Below are 21849 nucleotides of genomic sequence, written 5' to 3' on the forward strand. Positions count from 1 at the left end.
AAACTGAAACGTTCACATTGCTGGAACAATTGATACTGCTTAGTCAGAGCTGAGAAATCAGTGATTAAGAAGAGACCAGCATCACTGAGGATCACAGATCTTAGAGTATTTCCTCAGTATCGGTATGTAGAGGCCGTGGGCCAGTGGGGCCAAGACTGTACCTTGTTCTGTCAGCCAAACTTGGTCATCTTTGTCAATAATACACATTTACTCGGGACTTCACCCACTCTTTACACACTCAGGATTCACCCACTCCTTACACACACAGGAGTCACACACTCCTCACACACTCAGGACTTCATCTACTCCTTACACACTTAGGACTCACACTCTTAACACACTCAGGACTTCATCCACCCTTTACACACTCAGGACTCACACACTCCTTAAACAGTCAGGACTTCACCCACTCTTAACACACTCAGGACTCACACACTCCTTACACACTCCCTCCCTCATAGCTTCCCCCACTCTCCACAGTGTCATGGAAGGTAGGTGAGGCTTGGCACATAAGAGGTCAGGAGAGACTCTTAGTGAAGAAGCAAATGTTTCAACATGTTAAAGAAGCCTCTGCTTAGATAAAAAAAAATTTTTTTTTGCCCTGAATAGAATACATTATGGGGCTGGAGAGATGGCTCAGCCGTTAAAGGCTAGGCTCACAACCAAAAATATAAGAATACATTATGAAATAAAATGAACAATAAGAAAGCACATTCATGGTTCTGTCCCCAGCTCCAAAAAAAAAAAAAGAAAGAAAGAAAGAAAAGAAAAAAGAAAAGAAGAAATCGCATTCATTTTCAATGGAGTTAAATTTTATTTAATTAAAAGTAGCAAATGTCACATAATTTACTTCATCGTGAGTATGTGTTTTTGCACAACTGCGCTGTTATATCAAGCAACCTTTACAGAGTAATCCCTGGGTCCACTGCACTGTACTTTAGAAATCCCCCTTTCCAAGCTTCCACATCAGTCTACAAACTCACGCATAGCTTCGCTGGGCAGGGGTGGTGCACACCATCAATCCCAGAACTTTGGAGGCAGAGGCAAGTGGATCTCTGAGTCTGAGGCCAGCCTGGTCTATAGAGTGAGTTCCAGGATAACCAGGGGCCACACAGAGAAACCCTGTCTCAGAGGGGAAAGGAAGTGGGGACTGGAGAAAAAGAAAAGGGTATAGCTTCTCATTGCAAAGTAGTCAGGGGATCTTTTATCAAGGGAAAAGTCTTTGAAGACTATTTTTGGTTGATTTACAAAATGGCATCTTCCATGCCATTATTAAATCAGTATTTTTTTTTCAGTTAATTTTCCTTCTGCTATAGTGGAAGTAAACAGGTTAAAATTAAAGCAGTTTAGTATCACGGCTGATCAGACATTATGTCATGTCCTACATGCGCTTTAGGGGATGTGTTTACCATTACATGCCTGAATCTAGTTATATTCTGGATAACAATGGACACTGAGGGGCGTGTTTTCCTCACAGACTAGGAGACTATTAAAAAAGTCGGTGCATGGAATTAACAAACAAAAATGGGAATTTAGGCCATGAGGAGTGCGTTGGGATAGCTGAAGATGGAAAAGACTTTATGTTTTTTGTTTTTTTCCATAATCCTATTTCACACGTTTTAGATCACTTGTAGGTTAAGTCATCATTGCTTGGTTACACACGGTTATTGTCCCTTAGGCTCGCTCTGCTCCTTTCGTGTGGGTAGACAATGTATTTTTACCAAACCTGTGCTTGCTAAAGCCCCTCCTCACCAAATAAAAAGCGTAACGGGGAGTCACTGATAGTAATAATTCCCAACGTTTGTTGAAGACAGTGACTGAGATCCGGAAGGGTGGATGTTTTTGTTGCTGTGATACGAGCTGGTATTATCTTAAGTTAGTTTACAGGGAAGTATTCGGGGCCGTGAAAGATGCGTTATTTCCAAAGGAACCGTATCGCATGCTTGTTTGACAGACATTCTCGGGTTTGATGCATCACTGGTTAATTAGTATGGGATCTGCATGCAGCTTCTTACTACAGCCAGTCCGACGGCTCCACCAGGAAAGCCATGGCTACTACAGCCAATCCTCGACGTGTCTCGCGTTCTCCAGCAAAATCCAATGTTTGACGTAGAAACAAGCATGTTTTATTTTTTAAGATACCTGCAAAAAAGAAAAGCAAACTTCAAAGAGGTGCAAAACTTTGTATTAAAGGAGAGAGTTATTGCTATTAAGATGTCCCATGAATTGCTTTGTAATTTAGAGGAATCCCAGCATAGAAATCAAAGTATTTCATATGATTTTTTTACTGGAAACAATTTTTCAATTTTTATTTTATTTAATTAGTTAATTTTATTTATTTTCTATATTTTTATTTTCAGATTTTTATTTGAAACAATTAATTTTATTAGCTAAATTTTAAAACAAGGTAAAACGACCCCCTCGCCCCCGTTGGTATTCTGTCTAAGCTCCTCCTCCACAGTTACCTGGCAACAGCCAGATATGCTCCTCCCCCACAGTTACCTGGCAACAGCCAGGCAAGCCAGCCTGACTATAAAAGGGGCTGCTTGTCCCCTCCTCATTCTCTCTTCTCTTCTCTGCTCTCTTGCTTTCTTCCCTTGTCTCTTCTCTCTCTACTCCCTTACTCCCTTCCCTCCACGTGCTCATGGCCGGCCTTTACTTCTCCCCTCTTTTATTCTTCTCTCATTAAACCTCTCCACCCGGAACCATGTTGGCTTGGTGTGGTCTGATGTACTGAGCCTGAGATTTCTACATCCCCCCCCCGCATCCCCCCACCCCACCCCTGCGTGCTTTCTTCAGTGGTGTTTACTGGTTACTTATTGGCTAGCAGTTCCTCAAACCTGGTTTACCTGACTCAAAGCCCAGAAGCGAGGGAAGCAGGGAGGTGACCTTTAGAGCTTCCCTCTTCTCCTCCAAACTCAATTCCCCAGTCTCATCCACAGCTCTGTAGCAGACTATCTGCTGTGGCCTCCCTTCCCCTCTTCCCCCATCTCCAGCAGATCCTACAGGGTCTCTCACAGTGTCAGCCTCCAGCTCCCTCAGGCACTCCGTGGGAACCCGCTGGCGTCTGCCAGAGAGGCAGGTAGACCAACTTCAGATTTTTACTCCCCTTCCTTTCCTCCATATCCAACCAAGTCTAATTCCCAGCTCTGTAGCAGACTACTGGCAACGGTCTCTCCTCCATCTCTGGCCTCATTCCCAGGGAACTAAGTAGATACTGGTGGAACACCTCCTTTTCCTCCTGTGGACCCCACAGGACAATTCTAGCCCATCTCCATTGGAAGTGTTACAGCTCTGAAGGGAAAGGTATCCTGGGAGTCTGGAGAAAGGAATACCACAAAGTCACACCTCACATCAAACCTCATATGCACAAGAAATGTATTGGGAAAGACACAAGAGGGTGGCTGCCTCTGCTCAGGAAGAAGCATCAAAGAAATGAGCAGGAGGCGGGCTTCATACTGATAGGGTTTCTTGGGGGTGGTGTTGTCCAGGGTAGGGACTGGTGAGCTTAGGGCCCTTGGGGGGTCCTTAGGGGTAGGGACTGACTACTCTTGCACCTCAAGTGGATTACATCTACCCCTAAATGTCAGCTCTTGATACAAGAAATGCATTCTAATCAGAATCTGCAGAGGCCACACCTGCAGGATCTCAGAAGTACTCCTAATCAGGCAACCCAAGCCGCCATACTCTCCTAAGACCAGAAAGGGCAACAGAAACCAAGGAACAAAACAGGCACTCAACAAAGACAAGACCAGATATCCTCACCTAGAATTACAACCATCCCAGACCCAGATGGCTAGACTCCGGTGGAAAAACAGAATCAATTAGCCAGGAAATTATGCTTCACTACAGCAACACCACCACAGCAGGCCCTGAGTAACCGAAGCACAAGGGCAACAGAGAATCCCCGGATGGAGGCATTAGAGAAAGGACTGAAGGAGCTGAAGGGGTTTGCAACCCTGTAGGAAGAACAACAATATCAACAAACCAGACCCCTCTAGAGCTCCGGGGGACTAAAACCACCAACCAAAGAGGAGGGACCCTTGGATCCAGCCAAATATGTAGCAGAGGATGGCCTTGTTGGGCATCAGTGGGAGGAGAAGCCCTTGGTCTTGTGAAGGCTTGTTTCCCCAGTGTAGGGGAATGCCAGGGTGATGAGGTGGGAGTGGGTGGGTGAGAGGGGGAGCATCCTCATAGAAGCGGGGAGGGGGGGAGGAGGAGAGAGGGGGAAACTGGGAAAGAGGATAACATTTGAAATGTAAATGCATAAAATACATAAATTTAGGGGTTGGGGATTTAGCTCAGTGATAGAGCGCTCAAGCGCAAGGCCCTGGGTTCGGTCCCCAGCTCCGAAAAAAAGAAAAAAATATATACAAATTTTAAAAAAGATATATTGCTGAAATAGTTTTCCAACAGGAAAAAAACAAAACAGAAAATCGACAATCATTGGTCATTGACATTTTTCACTATCAATGGTCCCAGTTCCCTAATAAATTGACCTATTAATGTAATGAATGCAAAAACAGGATTCATCTTTCTTCCTCATTCAAGAGAAACAGATCCAAACTTCAAGGGTAAATAGCACCTCAGGGTCAAGATTTGAAAAAGGTATTTCAAGTGAATGAACCCAGGAAGCAAGCTGGTATAGCCATTTTAATATGTCACAAAATAAACTTCAAAACAAGACTGACTGGAAAGGATGGGGAAGGGTGCTACATATTCATCAAAGGAGAAACCCATCAAGGGAATGTCGTAATTTTTAATGTCCATGCACCACACACAGGGCACCCACGTTTATAAAGAGACACCTCTGCAGCTTGAATCACACATTGATCCTGACACAGTGAGAGTGGAAAACTTCAATGCTCCAAGCCCACCAACACATAGGTATATATCCAGAAAACAACAACAACAATAACAAAACTAAACTAAACAAAAATGCTGAAGCTAACTGATAAACCAAATGGACCTAACAGAGACCTATAGAATATTTCACCCAAACACAAAACAATATACCTTCTTCTCAGCAGCTCTTGGAACTTACTCCGGAATTGGCCACACACTTGGACACAAAGCAAGTCTCAACAGATACAAGAGAACTGAAATACCATGCTGCATCCTCTGAAACACTACTGGACTAGAGGTGAAGAACAACAGAAATAACAGAAAGCTTACAAACTCATGACAAACTAAACAACTCTCAACTGAATGGAAAAATGGGTCAGGACAGAAATTAAGAAAAAAATGAAAACACAGCAAAGGCAGTTCTAAGAGGCCTGGCCATTACAACAAGTGCCTACATTAAAAGGGGGGGGCGAGATCTCATGCCAGCAACTTAAAAGCACACCTGGAAGCTCCGAAACAAAAAAGGAGTCACAGCCAAGAGGAGCAGACAGCAAGAGATACAGAAACTCAGGGCAGAAATAGAAATAATAGAAAAAAATTTCACAAGAATCAACGACACAGAGAGTTGGTTCTTTGAGAAAAATCAAGAAGATCGGCAAACTCGTATCCAAATTAAGAAAATTTATGTAGGCTGCCACCAGAACATGTGGCCCAGAATAAGGGTAGGTCTTCCCACCTCAAATGATTCAATAAGGAAAAAAAAAATCCCTCGCAGGTGTAGCCAGATGCTTGAGTTTTAGTTAATTCCAGATGTAGTCTATTTGACAACCAAGAACAACCACCACAGTCACTTCCTTGAAGAATATTTCGGGTGTCGGGGTGTGAGGCAAGGCAGGGCTAAGGTCTTGCCTTTAAGCGTCTGTAAGTTAAATGACCTGGAAGAGAAAATTACAGAGGCGTTCCAGTGGATGGTGCGGTGGCTAATCCAACAGGCGCGTTTGCACAAGGGATTTAACGCATGGGCCTTTGAGGGCACGCTGAATCTAAATTATAGCAGAGAGATTCACTGCAAAGCTGAAACGGCCAAAATTTCACTTCACGTTGGCAATGCCCGACTTATGAAAAGACAAAAAAAAACTTTATTAGATTATAACAACTGATTTTACGATCTACCAGGACCCATCCCAGTATCTGAGAGGTTCAGTCAGGAAAATAGACACCTTCCTGACAGAACAAATTTACATGTGCCCCAAAGGTTATTGAGGTACCGTACACCTCTGAAGGAGACTGAGATATCCTGATCTCTTTCTCTTACTTGCTTCTGTCAGGAAGGTGTCTCTTTCCCTGACTGAACCTCTCAGATACTGCGACGGGTTCTGGTAGATCTCAAAATCTTCCCAAATTTACACATCTCAGAGGATCCTAGGGTCCCCTAGGTGAGCATCTGGAAAAAGCCGGTTGGCAGAGACAGCAGAAGAGAGTCTGTCGCACGGAAGACGGTGAGGGTTTGAGAGTCATACCGTTACGATCTACTTATCTCCTGCGAGGTCGGAGCTTTGCTCACGCTCGGCTTCTTGGTGCAGTTATTGAGCTTCTGTCCAATCATCCGTCTGATGGAGACGTCATCGGCGCTGGGAAACACCTGCTTCGTTACTCCTGCAAGAGATCACAGCGGCACGCACAGGAGCGCTTTGTGAGGCGTTTGCGTCCTGTGAACCGAGGCAAAACACAGCTTTGTCTCCGTTATACCAAAAGGAGCCCACATTGCCCTGACATATTTAATCAGATGAATAGGGTCAGGCTTCCAAAGCACAGCCGAAGCTCACAGAAGGGCGATACTACATAAATCATGCATGTTTGTCGCCCCAGGACATCAGGCAGCTTAAACTCTATGAGCTTTGTTTTTGCCCCAAGCTTTCAAGAACTGATTTTTATTCCTTTCTAATATTAGTCACAACAAATCAATCCCTTATTAAGAAACAGTAAGTAAAGAGTTTGGTCAGAGAATCTCTAACTTTTTTTTTTTTTTTTGGATATTTGCACAAAACAAAACAAAAAATTGGGAAAGGAAGATCATCATTTTTAAGGAGACTCACTCATTTTAAAATCACACGGTTAAAATGAACTCTTTCTAGAAATAAACGAAACACAAGAGAAAGAACTAAGAAAGGGAAAGCAAAACAAATTGTTACTGAAAATTTAAAAGAGTAACAAACACTTGTTTGAATTTTATTAGTTCAAACTTCTCCATTTTGGACACTACTTTTAGTTCAGTATCCATTTCTTTTTCCTTTCTGAGACAGGTCTTATGCAACCTAGGCTGGCTGCGGACTCTTCTGTGGTGCCCAGAATGACCTTGAGTTCCAGACCCTCCCTCACCCATCTCTCAAGCATTGAGATTACAAGTATGCACCACCACACCCAGATTTCAGTTTTCTTGTCTTTTCATATTTAACAACAATATTAGATGATTCTAATTTTTTTCATAAAAAATAAATCTGAAAACAAAAAAAAAAGGACTAAAAAAAAAATAATAACCCAACTGTGAACAGTAACATCATTTCAGGTTTGTGTGAAAATACAATGCAATCAAATGATCACCTATGATTTCTTGAACTTCGTTCTGATTCATAGCTGGTTTTACAACCTTGTCCCTTGAAGTAGAGGATTTTGCCCCAGTCAGACTGTGTGTGGCCATGTATTCATTTGTGTAAAGCACTTGCATTAAATCATTAATAAATTTCTGAGGCTTGCTCTTATTACAACGGGCAATCTGCCATCTCTCAATCGTGAACTACAAAATAAGAAATGATAACTGAGATTAGAAAAAGAGAGGATACCTGGAGAAAAAAATGCTAATTAAGACATACCGAAAACCAGCAATACTCTTTAAGGTGGTATTTACTCCTTAAGGTGGTATTTACTCCTTAAGGTGGTATTTACTCCTTAAGGTGGTATTTATTTACTCCTTAAGGTGGTATTTACTCTTAAAGGTATTTTATACCTTTAGTAGATATTTTATATCTCAGTTAGAGGAAATCATAATGTTTGAAACACCTGTCAGCCTTTGTGAGGTTTTTGCATCAAATACATGCAAATTTAATGGGTCACCTAAATGTGATGCCTTGAGGTCACCTTTATCTTCAACTCTTCATATTTAAGTGTTTGGGAGAACCATGGCTCTCAAAAGATGTACCCCCTAAACCTCTGGCCTCTGTGGATATGTTACTTCCTTGGGGATTTATAAATGTATTTTAAAGTTAAGCATTTTGAGATGGGAGATCTGGATCAGCCAGGAGAGCTCAATGAGTCCTAAAAGTCAATGATGGGGGTAGAAGAGAGGGTCCAAAAAAACCACCGACACCAAGGGAACAAACTAGGAGGAAAGATGTGATGTGGGGCTTACCTGCGAGATGGCCCTAAGCCAAGCGTGAGGGTTTTAGAAGTGGGGGTGACTTCTGCAGCTCAAAAGGAAACTGGGAATTCATTTCTACAACCACTGGAAACCAAATTCTACATTAGTGACCCAAAAAGTGAGCCGGAAAAGATTCCTTTTTAGAGTCTCCCACGAAGAATGCCCCTGTTCAAACACTGCGCTCATGCCCGTGGGCTCTGTATTGGATTCTGGACTTCAGAACTGTGAGATAGTAAATCTGGGTTATGTGATATCACTGAGTTTGTGGCAGTCTGTTGCATGGCAATAGGAAATTATCTACAAAGATTCTGGCACTCAGATTCTGAGGTTACTCAGAAGAAAAAAATATAAAATATACACATACACTCAGATTTGGTATTTCATTACCACCTTGGAGGAGCCATTTTCTTAGGCTTATACCTGAAACTAACAAATTTTTTACACCTTTTAGTTTCTGTCTTTTTGATTAAGAGGAACAAGGAAGGGGTTGGGGATTTAGCTCAGTGGTAGAGCACTTGCCTAGCAGGTGCAAGGCCCTGGGTTCGGTCCCCAGTTCCAAAAAAAAAAAAAAAAAAAAAAAAAAAGAGGAACAAGGAAAACCAAAATGTTGTGCACATCAAGCACGCAGAGGCCCACGTGACACAAAGACTTTAACACATAATTCTGAATTCTGTAACTGGTCTAAGAATTTTATAGTTCAAAAGCTGCAGGTATTCCCCCCCTGATTTATTTGCTTTTAGTTTTTGTAAACGCAGTGTCTGGTTCACAAATATTGCCTCTCATTGTTAACATCGGATGATTCTTTGGGACAGGATTCTAATGGTAGGGACCTATCTGTCTAGACTTTACCTGGTGATGGCACCTCACGGCCTCACTCCTCTCTTAGTTCCTGGGTTAGGCCTTTCCAGAGAACCAGAGGGAAGACAGTCAACCAACCTGCTTCTCGCCAGGCTGCTGCTCTTCCTCAGCCTTCAGGGAACTTGGGGAGCTGGAAGTAGAGTTGGAATTACTGCACAGAGAGGCAAACGAATCTGGGGAGGAGTTGTTTGTTGCTCTCCAGAGAGTGGATGCTGGCGTGGACATGGCCCCTCCACTCTTAAGAAGGGTCTCTGCCATTCCGACCAGTTCTTCAAACTGGGTGACTGCCTGCGGTAACACTGGAACGGCAACACGAAAGTAGCGTTTTACAAACACATCAGTAGCATGGCATTTGTGTGTGTGTGTGTGTGTGTGTGTGTGTGTGTGTGTGTGTTGCAAAGGGATCTAGAACTTTTTACTTCTTGTAATAAATCAGCTTGATAATGAGTTTTGAAACACTGGTTATAGTTGAATGTCTATGTATTACTTTGAATTAAAAACAATGTTTCAAAAGTTAGTTCTTCTTTAACTGTTAGGACTATGCTTTGAGGGCATGGTAACTCTTGCGTGGTGACATACCGTTTTATCAGCCACCTCCCAGGAACCCACCTTAGGCCAATGTGAGTGACACGATACAATTAACCATAGATTAAAATAAGGTTTGTGATTGTTTAGCCACAGAGCCAGATTTCATCAAACTAATAATTCTGTGCTGCTGCAACTCAAACCCATGTTGTCACGTATTAAATATGAATTTTGGAGATCAACTGAATTACTCTGTTTCTACATTATTGGAAAGTTACATATTCAGGGTTTCATGGGACCCTGTAAACTTGCTATAGCTTGTTTGTCTTCTAACGAAAAAAATGGCTTGTTGTCGGAGCTGGGAGAGACGTTGGACTCAGCCTAACTTAATTCCTCACTCGGTGGTTAAGGGCGCTGCTTGTTAGAAACAGGGGGCCGGCCTCTGAGTTCCTTTTGGGGGGCTATCTCGATGAGGCATATTGTTGAACTATAATCTTAACAATGACTGGTGATGTATTCAAATCAGGACACGAGTGCTGTGTTAGCAGGAAGATTTAATAAAGTAAATCTCCTTGCTTGCTCTTTCAGCAAATACATTAAGCAACCCTGCCCCCATGTGCTGCTGCTTAGTCAATCAACGATTCTGTACCGAATGAGAGCAAGGTCAACCCTTGGGTTTTCCTAAAGCAACAGGGGCAGGCATGTGCTGAAGGTGGTGAATCCTTGAGAACACACCTAGGAGTTCATGCTAACAGGGTCACTATGAGTTGAGACGTCCACACCCAATCATCTGAAGTAGAGGTTGGACACAGGCAGAAATAAATAAAAAAAACCAACTAATGACACAGTGTTCGAACACACGGGCAATCAATAAACCCATCATACACTTACATAACACGGTTTCAGGAAGTCTTTGGGCACCGAATTCTGGGGAGCCTCCTGAGGGTCAATATTCTACATACAGTCACAGTGTTGGTGGGACAGAGTGTCCATCGCAAGAGCTTCAGATTTGGTGGGCTAGGACTCTGCCTTCTTTGTGTTCTACTCTGTATTCCCCCTTCCTCCCTCCCCACCCAAACTCGACTGTAACTACAATGGGATTCAATGAATTCTGTGAGTTTGTTTGTTTGTTTGTTTTCCCTAGCAAATTATCAAGGGCAGGGTGGTATGGGAAAACTTTTCAATTTTGTAGCTGGTGTCACGATTGGGCAAGTTTGCCATTCTGGAGGCTAGCCTGTAGACCCAAAGAAGTGAAAGTGTCTAAGTGTCCTGAAGACGGAGGGGGTATGCTCGGGCTTTTAGATGACTCATCACTGAAGGTTCATCTGTTGAGTGGCTGGACCCCAGCTGGTTGTGGAAACTTTAGGAGGTGGGCCTAGCCGGAGGAAGGGGCCCCACGGCGCACGCCTGAACCTTATACCTGGTCCCTGGCTCGCTATCTCTGCTTCTTGTCCTCTCTGACATCAACCACTTCTCCATCCAATGCTCTCCCTCACCCTAGGCCCCCAAACAGAACCAGACGCCCGCAAACTTAACCCTCTGAAGCTACAAGTCAAAGGAAATCTCTCCTTCTTGAAGCTGCTTGTATTAGATGTTTTGACAGAGTAGCACCAAAAGCAATCTGACCTAAGGCTATAAGAGGGAGGGTTGGACTCCGGGAGCACAAGGTCCTTCTCTGAGGCGGTCAATACTGAGCTGGGAGCAGGAAATGGAACGGATTAAACAGCCACAGAGGAGAGAGGTCATCAGGGGCAGAGGTACACATGCTCTCTGCACTTGGAGATCCAAAGTGTCAGAGCTGGAATGTAGAGAAGACAGAATCCGACGTGAAGTGGGGCTTCGAGGCTCTTTATGGGTTTCTCCGATCACAAAGGTTGTACTCGTGCACCGGGCTATGCCTTTTTTATCTCAACTTTCTTATCTCTGTTGGCATTTGCTATGTGACAAAGTTGGAACCATACTGACACACACACAGTATTGTGACCCAGCTCTCCTTCCAATTAAGGCCAGGGGGTGAATGTTTTGCCTGTTTGATTAGCTCTTGGAACACGTGGATTTTGAAGTCTAACTTACATAGTTAAACGAAGAAATAAGGTAAGGAAAGGGGATGAGTTGAGTCAGGAAGTTCTTCACAGTCCTGTAAGAAATCCCCTTGCTTTAAATGTGGACAAGTGTGGTTCTTCCAAAACTCAACATCAGCAGCTTCCAAAATATACCTGCCGCTTGGCATTTTGATCTTTTCTTTTCTTTCTTTGTTCTAAATAATACTCTAAGATCCATTCACACTATGTGTATAATCAATCCCCCCCTTTTTTTGCTGACTAGTATCCCACTACTCTGAAATTTATTCTCCGTGATGAATAATCAGCTTACCCATGGGAGGATTGCCATTAGAAGACACAAACTGTGATGATGTCTCTGATCATGTTGATACTGAAGAGTCCAAGAGCCTAGTAGGGTCACCAGGTACAAATGTTTTCAAGACTCAGGTCACTATGTTAAAGGACTCTGCAGAAAGGCTTTCCTAACTTACACCGTCATCCGTCATATAAGCCCTTTTTTGACCTCGAGTCAACAATAAAAGGTGTTAACACTCGTTAAGAATTTTACGTTTTCTGGCAATTCAAAATCTTGAGGTTAATTATATGTGTGTGTGTTTTGTGTGTGTTTGTTTTTGGTTATTTGAATTTCTTTCGGGAATTATGTGTCTGACCATGAGATAGCAGTGTTTCGTGGTTACTTTGCTTTGTTATGATGTACGGTCTCGTGCAGCCCTGATGGGAAAGCAATAGCCTGATTACCCTTCCCCTCAATTTTAGTTTGTTAGGGTTTTATGGAAGGTTTATAGGAATGTCTAGTTCAGTAGCTCTCAACCCGTGGACTGCAACCTTTGGTGGTCAAATGACCCTTTCACAGGTGTCCCCTAAGACCATTGGAAAACACAGATATTTACATGACAACTCATAACTGGCAAAATTATAGTTATGAAGTAGCAGCAAGAATAATGTTAAGGTTGGGGGGGTCACCCCAACATAAAGGACTAAAGCACTGGGAAACTTGAGAGCCATTGGTCTAGTGTATGCTGTATTGGCTATTACTACTAATTCCTTTAAATTATCAAGCACTTTAACATTTTCTTTGCTTTAATTCAAGGCTGTGCTTTGCATATCTTGAAGGTTTGGTAGACCAATCATTGATCATTGACTGGGTCATGAAAGTTCCATCTTGTCATTGTGCTAACCTACAGGTGGACTCCTAAGATTTTTTTTAATTATTTAAAATTTGTGTGTGTGTGTGTGTGTGTGCGCACGCGCGCGTGCGCCTCTGCCACACGTGTGTGGGTACAGGAGAAAGACAGAAAAGGGGGGTTGAATCCCCGGAGCTAGACATCATGAGATAGCAGGGCAACAGGCATGGGAACGAAGTTTTAATCTGGAAGAAGAAACAATTAGAGATTTTTTTTTTTTTGGTTCCTTTTTTCGGAGCTGGGGACCGAACCCAGGGCCTTGCGCTTCCTAGGCAAGCACTCTACCACTGAGCTAAATCCCCAACCCCTAGAGATTTTAACTGCGGAGTCAGCATCTCTCTGGCCCTGGGCTCATAAGTTGATGGCACTGTGGAGAGGAAGTAGACATGTCTAGAGATGGGGCCTAGATGAAGTAGTTCACTGCAGGCATTTTCTTGGGCTCTGTATCTTGTTTTAACTCTCCTCCCCTTCCCCCTCCTTCTTATTTCTTTGCCAGGGTAAGACAACCAACTTAGTTCATCCATGCCTTCCGCCAGGATGTTCCACTTCACGGTGGCCCAGAAACAACCGATCCAGATGACCTCTGAAACCACCAACCAATCAGACATTTGTTCTCAGGTATTGCCATAGAGACAAGAGCTCAGGACATGGGCAAATGCTTTCTTCTGAGTGTTTATCTGTTACCGTGATCATGCTTTAAGCACACATCCAAAGCAGGGTAGTTGAAGCAGAAGTTGACCCTAGCCTGGCCATATGTGAAGACGCCTTCCTAAATAAACAGATGTTGGAGTTAGTGCTCAGTGGTAGAGCCTTACGTGAAAAGATGGGCTTGACCCTTGGTGCTGCAATTCAATATGCATGGTGAAAACGTGCACACATGAGTTTAGTGCTACAGTATTAGAATACTCTTGGTAACGTGTTTGCTTTGGAATGCTTTGCTTTTAAAAACCCTTCATCATTAGGACCCATTAGGTAGTAAATCATGCATTTTAAAATTTTACAAAGAAAAATCCTCCCAGCATGTACACTCCCACACCTTTATGTACGAAAAAAATTACATGCATTTTTCTCACATGTGAAGGGTCATGTGTGCATACGTGTTCACAGGGTGGTCAGCAGTTTGTGTCTGGTTTCCCCTGGTCACACTTCATTTATATTTTGAGTCAAGGTCTCTACCTTGAACCTATAACTTGCAGACTCAATTAGTCTAGCTAGCTAGCTGCTCTCCAGTGCTGGCACTCTACGTGGGGCGCCACAGCCAGCTGGGATTTATGAAGAGTATTGGGACTCCAGACTTTGGCCCTCATGTTCAGGTGACAAACACTTTACACCTCTAAGTAATTTTGTATTGCACTAAAAAACTCCTAGTACTGCCACAGCCCCAGTAATTAACAGTACCTCTTTAATATTATATTAAAAAGCTGGCCAATGTTCAAACTTCCCTGATTATCTGTCTGTTTTCAGTAGATCTGAGTCAGGCCCAAGAAGGATCACAGGCTAGACTGCTTCTTCTACCCCAACTAGTTTCTTTTCTGTGCTCTGGATTTGTCCTCGCAGATTATTAACTGGAGAAACCAAGTCATTTGCTCTCAGAGCCTTTTCTCGGCATGGACTTTGCTGGCTGCATCCTTTAGGATGGGGAGCACATTTCCTCATTTTATCTCATGTCGATGTGAAGGCTTGATGGGGAAGTTAGGTTCTCCCTGGAGGGTGGGTTTCCACTGATGATCGCTATTCAGATTCTGTTTGTTTTCGGGGGCTGCTGATCTAGGATGTGCTTCTTTACCACTCACTACCTCAAGTTCCCCTGCAAGTTCTCATTGGCTCTTCGGTTCGTTTCCCAAAGCCAGGACACATGCTTCTTTTGATGCACATTGTTGGCTTTCAAAGTAATACATTTCCCTGAGTGACCGATGCATCCTTCATTTCTGAACACTATTGTGTACTCCTGCCTTAGGAATTTGTTTCTGTCATGGTTACCATGACTCGGTGACTCTCCAACTGTCCCATCTTGGGTGGGTAGGAAGGTCATGCAGCTGCCACCCACTGAGCCAGCACGCTGGCCTCCATTTATTACTTTTTAAATAAAATAAGGTTTAACACCCAGCTTTCTTCCTTTCTACCTTCCCCCATTCCTGATTACTGACAGAGACTCTCACATCCATCGACTTGTTAGGTATGGGTGAGTCTTTATAACCTTAGATAACCCTACCTACCAGAGAGTAATGCAGAGAACAGAGAGAAGGCTGACAGCAAATAGAAAAATGTTGCACCACAAGGTGAACTAGCCTTGATGTTTTTATCTGTCGAAGGAGACACATTTATCTTTATAATTCAGGTAAAGCTTCCATGCGATAAAGATATATGTATCTATTTCTGGACACTTTCTGATTAGAGAATTTCAACTATGTAATAAGTCAGTGTGGGGGGGGGCTTTGAACTCTTCCCCTGACACAGGAACACAGAGTTTGTCTTTACAAACACATCCACACTTCTCTCTACTGTCCTGCATCTTCCAGCAGGGTCGCTAGTTTAACCAATACCATGCCTACCATAGATTCACAGTTTTCTGGATATCATATTTTTCTTTTCTTTTTCTAGGATGACTGTGTCATTTGGGGAAGCACATTCTCCTTTTGGCTATAAAGTAGAAAGTATGTAGCAAATATTTTTGAGACTTTATATAATATTGTTACATTATCCTTCTCCTGGGTTCACAGTTTCATGCCATATAGAATCGAGTTACTTCCCTTTAGATCCCTGAAGGTTTTGCTCAGCAACCTTGGGAGTCGCAGAGTGGCTGCTGAGTCACCTAATGCCATTTTGATTCCTGTCCTTAGCCTGTGACATGCTTGTCCTGTTTGGTCTGAAATTTCACAATGCTTTTGGCAACTGCTTTTATTTCATTATATTGGGATGCAAGTAGTTTAATAATTGGGGTGAAACATTTAATAATTTGCCTACATTTAAATGCAAATTTCATTAAAGTTAAAATCACGACTATTCATATCTGCCAATCAATATTTATAACCAAAAGTACAATTTACTATGGGAAAATACCTTTGCTTGTGGCGCAGGGAATCGATCCTGGCACTTTGTGAGTGCTGAGCAAGCACTCTGTCACCAAGCTACCTCCATAGCTCGAGTCTATAAATACATTTGCTCCCGGGTGGTCTGTTTTATTCTAGAAATATATACCCTTTATTTCTAGAAAGACACCATGAAGTCTTTAAAATGTGACTTCCGTTTTTTAGGGTTTCTTGGTTAAGACTAATTCTGTATTTGCTTAATAATGTTTATTTCCTTTATCTTTGCCTTCTTGCTCTAATATCCATAATTATTTTTTCTCTTCCAGATAGTCTATTGTGTTTCTAAATTCTGGTTCTTTGAATTTTCCTTTCTTAGAATTACTCTGTTCTTGTTTCACGGGTACGGAATCTTTTCTTAGTGGATCATTCTTCTAATGCCTTGTTTTCATTTCCCATGCCAGAACATTTTCATGTATTATTTTACTTTTACACCTCATGTATCCTATTTTGTACATGCATGCATATGTATGTGCATACATGTACCTTAGTGCACATGTGAAGGCCAGAGGAAGACTTTGTAGTGTTCAGTTCTCTCCTTCCACCATGTGCTTCTCGGGAATCAAACTCAAGTCACAGGGTTTGGTGGAGAGTGAATTTATCCTCTGAGCCATCTCATTAGCTTATGCTAGGACAGTTTCTCAAGCAACCATACACTCTTTTTCTTAGATGTGCCTAATGTCCCCGAATCCATAGCTTTGATTTGGCTTCTGATGTGGTCCAGAAATGATGGGGTACTTAAGAATTTGTGATCTGAATGAGTCTTTGTGTAAGATTTTCTTCTGGTTCTCATGCCACTAGTTTTTCATAAGGACGATTCCTACAGCTTTCATCAATTTGTCAGCATGGTTTCAACTTACTTCGTTTTAATCTGCCCACTGCTGTTTTTCACTGCTCACTGCAAGCTCAGCCGCAGCGTGGAGCATTTCCACTGGACCAGGCCAAGTCAGTCAGCATTTATCACCTGCACATCAGCGTCTACTATAACATCTGCATCATTTATGTGTGATCTTTTCTGGAGTTTTCTTCACCCTTGTGCTTCTGTCTATTTTAAATGTACTTTTTGGTAGCATTTCAAGGTGGGAGGGAGAGCAAAATGTGTTTAAGTTAAGCTTTCTGAGATAGTTAAGTGCTGAGCAAAAGTGTAATTTATAAGTCTTTACTGGACCTTTGTTAGAAGAGTTGAGCTTTAGGTGAACTCAGTTTCCTGGCTATGCAGTCACTCTACAGATTGAACACCACATACTCCCTTCTGCATTGCACTCGCTTGCCACTTGGAGGGGTATGCTTTAAGTGTCACATACACACACACACACACACACACACACACACACACACACACACACACACACAGACGGCATGCTCACACCTGCCTTTCCACAGTGGCATATATATCCTGTCAACAAGCAGCTCTGATTCTAAGTCTAAAGAGTAGCCGGGACACTTATGCATCTGTGATAGCATGCAGTCTCTTATTAGGGAGTTAAATCTTTGTCACCATGAGAAAACATTTGATCTAAGCAGCTTAGGTCAAAGAGGACAGATTTGTCTCAGCTCACTGTTTTAGAGGTCTCCACCCATAGTCAGTTGGTTCTGTTGCTTTTAGAACAAGAAGGCAGAAACATGGTGGCAGGCAAGTATAGTTGGACAAATGGCTGCTTATCTCATGGCAGCCAGGCAGCAGAGAGAGCAACAGGGACCAGGACCTGTATATACCCTCACAGGTACAGCTTCAATGTCCTATGTGCCACACCCAGGCCTCACCCACTAAAAGTCTGTCTCAGTTAAGGTTTCTATTGCTTTAATAAAACATCATTGAGAAAAAGTAACTGGGAAAGAGAAGGGCTTATTTTACGTTGTAGCTTATCTATCTATTATGAAGGAAAGTCAGGGCAGGAACTGGAGTGGAGGCCATAAAGGAATGCTGTTTACTGGCTTGCTCTCTGTAGCTTACTCATCCCAATTTTAATGCTCTGCAGGTTTTAATGCTAGGGGTGGCACCACTCACAATGGGCCACAAAGGAAATGCCCCACAGGCTTGCCTACTGGCCAGTCTAGTAGGGTCATGCTCTCAATTGAGTTTTCTTCTTCCCAAATGATTCTAGCTTGTGTCGAGCAGACATAAAACTCACCAGTACATAGCCCATTCAGCATGAATTCACCAGTGGAATAATATATTAATGAAGTTAGTGTTCCCCTGATCCAATCACCTCTCAGTAGCAGTGCCAGGAACAAATGAAGCTATCAATGCATAAAACTATTTGAGGCTGGACTATATCCACACTCTAAGAGGACTGTGCATGAAATTTGAATCTTCTGGTGTCTTTCTAGTTCCCAAGCATAGCTTCACAAAGAAGTCAATTATGATTATGCTATGTAAAATTGTAAATATCCCCCCTCCTTAAGTCCCAATCTTTTTCACTTAATTTTTTTCCCATTGGCTTTAACACCATCTAAAATAGCAAAGAATTTATTATAGTCTGTTTCTTTTCATTGTGTCCCTATTATCCTTCCACACAGATAAGTAAGTATGCACACATATTAATACTGGTTCCATGACAGCAGGGACCTTTGTTTTTCCACAGGTTGTTTTAGGTTCTTAGAACAGCGCTGAAATACAATGTGGCAGGAAAGAACACTGCGCCAGGCTTAGGCAGCTCCTGACTCTCCAGCTGCCCACCCAACAGACAATGTTGCCACTTTGTTTCTGCTGTTACATTCTGGTAAGCATGTATCTGGTGGGGCTGCGAAAGATGAGCAGACAGTAGTAGATACATAAGAGACAGGAAGAATGCATAAATATCAAAGGGGAAAGACAGCTGGAGAGGGGAGAAAATAAATGGGGGGGCATTGAAATTTAGATGTAAGGAGTCTAAGAAAGGGTGAGTTTGGAGCAAGACCTCCAGTAAACGAAGATTCAAGCCACAGGGGTACCAAAGAAGAGGATTCTGAGCAGACAGAATAGGGAGAACAGGGATGATGGTGATGGTTAGCCTGATTTCTTAGACGGAAAGCTGGAGGACCAGTGGCTGGATCCCACAGAAGAAGGCATAGAAAAAAGGCTAGAGGATAAAGAGGAGGGAAGTATTCAGATCCCTCAACAATAGAGGAAAGAATTTCATTTCTCCAGGAACGAGTAGGAATTCACTCACGGGAGACAATGGCAGTTAGGCGGAGGAGTAATGACATGTGCCGAGTTTTGACTACCAGAGCTGTGCTAAGGCCACAGCATATAACAGCAAGAACACTAGCAGGAACTTATTAGGAGATACTCATAAGAATCTGTGTGAGAGATAATGGAAGCTCGGAAGCTCAGAGCAAAATGTGCTGAAGAGGTGACACAGGGGTGAAGAGCACTGGCTGCTCCTCCAAAAGACCTGGCTTTGATCCCAAGCACCCACATGGCAGCTCACAACTGTCTGTAGCTCTAGTTTGGAGGATCTGATTTCCTATTCTGGCCTCCGTGGGCACTGCTCACATATGGTACACAGACAGACATAGAGGCAAAACACCCTCACACATAAAATAATAATTAAAAAAACTTAAAGAATATCAGTAGTGGTTGTGAGAAAAGAGATTGAGTTCTAGAACCATTTTGAAGGTCTCAAAGTGAAAGCAGCATCAAAACTATAACCTGATAGATTTTTATTTATTTCTTTTTTTTTTTTTTTGGCTTGAGAATTGGAACCAAGATAGGGAAGAGAGATAGGAGGGAGGTCAGGAGCCACTCTTGAGTTGTATTAGTGATGGCTACAAGTCTTGTGGTTTGCAGCTGAACAACGAGTTGGGGAGGTCTTAGCACCTATTGTTGTTTGGCTATAAAGTATCTCTATGAAGGGGTCCTGTATGTATTGAAGGCATAACCCCTAAAGCAGCATGATCAGACCTGGGTCCTTTGGGAAGTGATTGAGTCATGAGGTCTCTAATGTCACTCATAGACTTATTCCTTGATGGTTTATGGGACATTAGTGGGTGGGGCCAGGAGGTGGGCAGTGAGGATGGGCTATGGAAGGATGTCTCTTTCCCTTATCTTTTTCTTCTTTGCTCTTCCTGGACACTATAAGGTGAACAGCTCTTACACACCATGCCCTGTTTGCTCAAGTGTTATCTTGCCTAGAGTCCAGAGCTGGAGCCAGCCGACCATGCACTGACACTTCGAAATCTGTGAAGCAAAATAAATATTTCCTCCCTTAAATGGAGTTTCTCCCAGTAACCGGAAGTCTAACTAACTGCAGACAGAAATCTGAGCATCAAAGTTCATGATGGATTTTAATACCCAGTGATTAGACAGAGAGCGAACACTATGGGGAGACTGACGTCAGACGGCCACTTTGAGTCATGATCCCCCAGAAGCTAAGAGAAAGGCCTTGAAAGCCTCAAGCGCTTCTGTTAATGCCCTGACTCTGGAATTCTAGTTTCTGGAACTGTGAGAAAATACATTTCTTGTTCTAAAGAAATACCTAATCTAGTCTTCGGCATATTGTACCTGATACACTCAGCACTCGTGTGTAAAGGAGACTGGTAATGGGAGGAGAGTAATCCAGTGGGATTAGAAGAACTTGACTGAGGTGGGACCAGAAATAATACGAAATGGGAAACTGGAGAGGGCTATATACACACCTTTTAAAATACCTCTCCCTCCCCCTCTCCCTCTCTCTTCCCCTCCCTTCCTTCTTTTTCTGTGTCTCTCCCTTTTACAAAAATCCCATACTTTATCTTAGCAATAAAATTTACATTTACATATAGCAATAAAATTAAAGAAATTTAAGTAATACTATTAATAAAATCATTTGATATATGTTTGAAAGAGAAGGAAAAGCAGGAGAGTGTCAGGTTATGAAACACCTCCAGGTTTTCTAAGCTGGTCATTGTGACAAATGTGTTCACTGATGTCATATCTAACTCCTAGTACACTGGTGGTTAGAGGGATAAAAAGGAGGTCCAATCTCCCCAGGCACTGCCTCAGAGAGAAAACCACATGGGATTCTTTTAAATTACAAAATGGCTCTTGCATTGAATGTCAAATTCATATATCTAGCATAGGGTGGGGGGAGGTACCTACACTCCATCCTTCCTCATTACCTAATATGACCCTCTCTCTCTCTCTCTCTCTCTCTCTCTCTCTCTCTCTCTCTCTCTCTCACACACACACACACACACACACACACACACACACACACACACTTCTGAGTTTAGGTCACTGTACTTAACATTATATTTTCCAGGTACATCCATTCACCTACAAATCTACTTTATCTTACATCTGAACAGTAGTCCAAGTGTGCATACATCAGGTTTTCGTTGTCCATTTTTCTGCTCATGGACACTCAGGCTACTTCTGTTTCTTTACAATTGCAAACAGAGAAGTGCTATGCATGGGCGTGGGCTCATGTCTGTGGTAGGATGTAGAGACCTCTGCATCTACACCCAGGAGTGAAATAGCTGGGACCTAGGATGGTTCTTTTTAATTCTCGCCCCCCAAGAGTCCTCCAAGCTGATTTCCGTAATGTCTGCACTGGTTCGTACTTTCAGTTCAGAGAATAAAGGATCCTGGATCCTTCTTCCCATGCCCTTTCCTGCATCTGTAATCAGATTTCTTAGTAATAGTGTCTGACAAGGTAAGACAACAACTTGGTGTTTGAATCTGCATTTCTCTCGTAGGCAAGGATGCTAAACACTTTTAAAAAGTTGGTTATTGGCCATTTGTGTTTCTTTCGAGAACCGTCTGTTCACCTCATTAGATAATTTGTAGACGGGCAGTTTGTTTCCTTGGTGTCTACTTCTCACTGTGTGTTTGAGAATTCCGTTTATTATCCCTCTGTCTGAAGTACAGCTGATAATGATTTTCTCCCATCCCGTGGGCTATCTCTCAG

At 42.7% G+C, this 21849-nt stretch overlaps 1 protein-coding gene across 1 annotated transcript in view; it reads right to left on the reverse strand.

The window, feature by feature from the left end:
• Positions 1 to 790: 790 nt before the first annotated feature.
• Bend6 (BEN domain containing 6) overlaps positions 791 to 21849 on the reverse strand; it is a 54216-nt gene continuing 33157 nt past the window's right edge. The window contains exons 4-7 of the mRNA NM_001393774.1: positions 9197 to 9417; positions 7447 to 7639; positions 6366 to 6501; positions 791 to 2142 (exon numbers count right to left, since the gene is read on the reverse strand). Coding sequence (NP_001380703.1) covers positions 6368 to 6501; positions 7447 to 7639; positions 9197 to 9417 — 548 coding nt within the window. The 3' untranslated portion in view covers positions 791 to 2142; positions 6366 to 6367. The remainder of the gene's footprint in view (positions 2143 to 6365; positions 6502 to 7446; positions 7640 to 9196; positions 9418 to 21849) is intronic.

This window comes from Rattus norvegicus, chromosome 9, assembly GCF_021556685.1.
Source record: "Rattus norvegicus strain SHRSP/BbbUtx chromosome 9, alternate assembly SHRSP_T2T, whole genome shotgun sequence".
Lineage (NCBI taxonomy): Eukaryota > Metazoa > Chordata > Mammalia > Rodentia > Muridae > Rattus > Rattus norvegicus.